Source organism: Lolium perenne, chromosome 5, assembly GCF_019359855.2.
Source record: "Lolium perenne isolate Kyuss_39 chromosome 5, Kyuss_2.0, whole genome shotgun sequence".
NCBI classification, from domain to species: Eukaryota; Viridiplantae; Streptophyta; class Magnoliopsida; order Poales; family Poaceae; genus Lolium; species Lolium perenne.
This window is the reverse complement of record NC_067248.2, coordinates 169392429-169397121: the sequence shown is the minus strand read 5'-3', so window position 1 is coordinate 169397121 and position 4693 is coordinate 169392429. Positions and strand designations below refer to the sequence as shown.

General features: G+C 46.6%; 1 protein-coding gene across 2 annotated transcripts; it reads left to right on the top strand.

The window, feature by feature from the left end:
• Nucleotides 1-700: 700 nt before the first annotated feature.
• LOC127300580 (chlorophyll a-b binding protein 7, chloroplastic) lies at nt 701-3720 on the top strand. 2 transcript variants are annotated; one of them, XM_051330711.2, is made up of 5 exons: nt 713-1075; nt 1201-1347; nt 2387-2519; nt 2937-3029; nt 3257-3720. In XM_051330711.2, exons 1-5 carry the CDS (start codon nt 795-797, stop codon nt 3551-3553), a joined length of 951 nt encoding a protein of 316 aa, XP_051186671.1. In that variant the 5' UTR covers nt 713-794; the 3' UTR covers nt 3554-3720. The 2 variants fall into 2 exon arrangements, with proteins under 2 accessions (XP_071676261.1, XP_051186671.1); XM_071820160.1 differs by lacking the exon at nt 2937-3029 and having other exon boundaries at nt 701-1075.
• Nucleotides 3721-4693: the final 973 nt, after the last annotated feature.

The window sequence follows — 4693 nt, the reverse complement described above, 5'->3', positions numbered from 1 at the left end:
ACATAAAGTGTGTATAAAACATGTGTGTATCATCAATAAAGTAGCATGGAACATAAAAAATTATAGATATGTTTGAGACGTATCAAGCGTCTCCACCAGGGCGCGCAGCAGCAAAGTACCGCGGGAGGTCCCGGGGGAGACAGCAGGACAGGGCGCTCGCCGGGAGTGCCAGGGAGCGGCGCACAGGCCGTAGCCCTCCAGGCCCAGATCGAGCCCAAACGGGCCCAGATCGGGCCCTCCCCAGCCAGACCGCGCCAAGGTTGTTTGTCGACGGGCGACGAGATGCAGGAGGCATCAGGGGCGCCGCGAGGCGTGACGCCACAGCGAGGGGCGCAGGAGGGGCGGAGGACGGCGGCGGCCTCCGGGGTCCGGCATGGCGTCCTCCCTCCGAGACGGCCGTGCGAGAGCCCGAGACGCATAGGTCCTCGCCGCCCACTTCATCGGCGGCGGACGGCTTAGCCGCCGGCAGCCTCGGGAGGCGACGAGGGATCAGGCAGGGGGCAAGGGGGCGGCGGCGGGCTGGGGTTGGGCTCCCCCGTCGCCTGGAGGGGGCGACCGAGGGGAGCGTCTCGTGTTACTGGTGGTTCTTGGTAAATCTGGACATTTTCAGATGTTATGCATCCAAAATTTGTTCGGGCACCACCATGGGTACTGAAAATCCCAGTGGCTCGTGATCCGCAGCTTGCCACGTGTACGCTCTCTCCCCTCCTCGCTCAGTTCCTCCCGTGCGGCCCAGCCAGCCGTTTTTTTTTTTGCCTTCGAGCATTACAGGCGGGGCCCACCTCACCGCCGGCATGTCTCCCCTCGTTCTCCGCACCTACTCCGTGCCGTACACCGCCGGTGCCATCTGCCGGCGGAGGCGGAAGCGACCAATCCGTAGCGTGTCGGTGCGTGCCTCGTGGCAGGAGCTGGCGGGGGTGCTGGTGTTCTCCGCCGTCCCCTTCACCGCCGTCAAGGCCCTCGCCGGCAGCCCCCTCGGCGCCCGCCTCCGCCGCCGCCTCGAGGCCAGGAAGGCCTCCGCCGCTGCAGAGGCAGACGCCCTCCGCGCCGCCGCCCGCCAAGCCCGCCGTTCCAGGTACGCCCTCTTTCCTCCTGGCCAGAAACCAAGCCGCTACTTGTCACTTGTCAGTTCTCCGTTAGTTTCTGCGAATCAATCAGCTGACACTCCCGATTCGTTCGTGGAATTTTTTTCTGATGAAGCTTTTGGTATGGTGGAGCTCGGCCGCGGTGGCTCGGCCCCATCCCGTACGACTACCCGGAGCATCTTGACGGAGAGTTCCCGGGCGATTACGGGTTCGATATCGCAGGTCTGGGCAGGGATCCCGTTGCTTTCGCAAACTACTTTAAGTATGTCACACTGCTGTTCTTCTAATCCTCTGCGTTTATATTCCTGAGTGAACCAGTATATTGTTCATGATTGATTTATAAAGAGTACAGTAGTATATTTAGTATCTGATCCCATCTTGCACATTGCAATTCACATGCTTGCCTGAATGCCGATAGTTAGGACTTATAACTCAGCATTTTCGTAGGCCCATCAATAGTTTTGTGTATTCAGATAGTTGTCTTGCTACAAGATTTTTTGTTATCATAGCTTTGTGGGAGATTGCTCCGTGTTGAGTAGGTAGGATGATGACAGTATGCTCTCGCGGCACAGGGTTTGGTGGGGTGGTCACTGGTCAGTGGTCAGTTGAAGCAAAACTTGAAAGATGTGCAAAATGCTAATTCCGATCTAGATTGGTTTGGCACAGACAGTGACTGAAAACATAAATGGCTTAAACTCTTAGGAAAATGTATATTATTTGCCTTCCTGAGTGCAGACTACAAGATGGGGATAGGTTTACAGAAAGGGTCTTCCCCAATGGAAGATTACACCTGGTCTTAACTTCAAAAAATCTATCAAACACAGCATAATATTGAACAACAGTAGTGGTGGAAAATAAAAGTAGCCGATATGCACTACATGATTTACCTGGCACTATTTTCTATGCAGCTCACAGCAAACGTTACGTCCTAACATCTAAGCATAGAAATCCTTTTGGAGTAGCTAACAATAATTCATGCTGTATCTTTCTGAATGTATTCAGTACAATCGGAAACTGTATGCAGGAGCAAGATCATTGAAAATTGTTCCTACATAAGTAATCGTGCTATTTTTGGTACAATACTAAATATATGGACGTGCTCCATTTTTCTCATGATGCTTGTATGTTACAGTAGAGGTCCTTATCACAGAAGGTGCAAGTATGTTTAACTGAAATAAATGATAATAGATGATCTGCTTTTAGTGTCATTCAATAAAAAGATATGTATAGCTCAGTGGTAAATATTTCGTTTGTGAAGCTGATCTACAACTATCTTATCTCACGAACAACCTTCATTGCAGCTTTGAGATCTTACATTGTCGATGGGCCATGCTTGCTGCTCTTGGTGTGGTTGTTCCTGAGCTGTTAGATATATTTGGGATAGTGCATTTTGTTGAGTCTGTCTGGTGGAAAGTTGGTTATGCAAAACTTCAGGTGTGATATCTACATTCATGTTTTCCATTTCTGGGTTCGTTTAGTACATGAAGATCATGCCTATAGCAGAACTGAAGATCTGTGCATTATGGAGACCTAAGATAATAGTTTCTGCCATGTTATAATCACTAAAACTTGTTGTTCAACATCTGTTAGCTAGCTAATGCAAGCATGTATCATCTTCATTGCTGTGCAAGTCCCGCAGCTGGAAGGTGTTGTAGCATGACCTGCTTGTGCATTTGCATTTGCTTGGAGCTCTTCTTTGTTTCTCTGGGATAGAATAGTTATGGAATGTACCTTCTGTGTGTCAGCTATGTACATGCATGCTGACAAACCCTGCAGATTGTATTACCAAACAAATAAGTTGTTTGTTAATTATGTCCATATTTGACTTTAACCAATGGGTTGATTTCACAGGGTGATACTCTTGATTACCTTGGGATTCCTGGGTTCCGAATTGCTGGTGGTCAAGGCATCATCGTCATTGCTATCTGTCAAGCCCTTTTGATGGTAATAAACCTGTTATGTATATAATGCTAGTTCCTATACTTTTTGAGTAGTTGCTATATCGAGCAGTGCAAATATTTCATGTATTCACTTTGAAATTGTAGTCAGGACTCCACATATATCCCGTAACCTCACAAGATTATTCTTTTGGTACATCATCCCCCTATTATATATAATTATAAATGATAACATTGAACGTTAGACAAGCTTTTCGTGTCATGATTTTTCAGGTTGGGCCAGAATATGCCAGATATTGTGGGATCGAGGCGCTAGAACCCTTGGGAATATACCTTCCTGGGGACTTAAATTACCCAGGTGGAGCACTCTTTGATCCCTTGGGGCTGTCCAAAGACCCTGTTGCGTTTGAAGAACTCAAGGTGAAGGAGATCAAGAACGGTCGCCTGGCAATGGTTGCCTGGATTGGATTCTACGTCCAGGCAGCTGTAACCGGCAAGGGCCCTGTGCAGAACCTCATTGAACACTTGTTGGATCCACTCCACAACAACATTTTATCCGGTTTTCTTTGAGGGAATTAGACTGCAATATCATTACCCACCTGTGTACAGCATTTCATCAGTTTGTAATTACTAGGAAATTACTATAGTGAGCAAATATTTCTTGCACACATGTGGCTGTAAGATTTCCGTACGGTTATATGCACTTCCAGGAAATCCAGCCTATTATTGTTCAACAATGAGAACCTCATTGAACACTTGTCAGATCCACTCCACAAACAACTTTTATCCTATTTGTTTTAGATATTTTTGAGAACCTCATTGAACACTTGTCAGATCCACTCCACAAAATACTTTTATCCAAAACAAACTGAGATATTTTGACTACAATAGCATTGCTTGTGTACATCACTTGCAATGATCTGTTTCATTACAACTATAGTGAGCAAGTATTTATTCCTTAACGTCACTGTAAGATTTCCATGCAGTTATATGCACTATCCATTATACTGCAAATAATTAATCGTGTTGACTGCTAACCATGATAAAACTTAGTGACCGAGACTCAGTTTACGATAACTATTATGCTTGAATTTATTTACACATGGCTAAAAAGGCACACAAAAATGTTAGACAAAAAAAAGCGCCAAACACTGACGCGCGTAAGGCCATCTCCAACGGGGAGACCCAAATCGACGCGTCCGTTAGGGTGGACGTTGGTTGGACCCAAATCTCCAACTGGTAGAGACAGGCGTCCGCCCGGCTGTTTAGGTCGCACGCTGCGGCCACCCATTTTACCAACCCGGGCTAGATATGGTCTATTTCTTTGGGAAATAGGCCATTTGGCTATTTTTTTTGTAAATAACATCTAAAATAATATAGAATAATATTAAATAAAATGTAGAATGAGCAGGAAAGGAAATGCGACATAGTTTGAACAAGGAAACAAACAAAAAAAATTACAAATTGAGATTGTCAACTCAATTTGTGCGGTTTAGGATCTCCTTCTGCCTCTTCTCGAACCAAGCTCCCTTCAGCTGTTCATGGCCGTCAAGTCGGCGGTCATGATCATGTACTCTTCGGCTAGATGTTTTAGCTCAACTTCTTTCTCCTTCAGCTCTACCTCTTTGGCCCTTGACGATGCAATGAGCTCAAATTCTTTCTCTTTGAGCTCCACTTCCCTAGACCTAGGTTTGGCATTGGCCTCATCAA

Coding starts and splice junctions, on each gene's coding strand:
- LOC127300580 (XM_051330711.2), top strand. CDS start 795: ATGTCTCCCCTCGTTCTCCGCACCTACTCCGTGCCGTACACCGCCGGT. Junction 1,348..2,386: donor GCTTTCGCAAACTACTTTAA/GTATGTCACACT, acceptor CCTTCATTGCAG/CTTTGAGATCTTACATTGTC. Junction 3,030..3,256: donor TCTGTCAAGCCCTTTTGATG/GTAATAAACCTG, acceptor ATGATTTTTCAG/GTTGGGCCAGAATATGCCAG.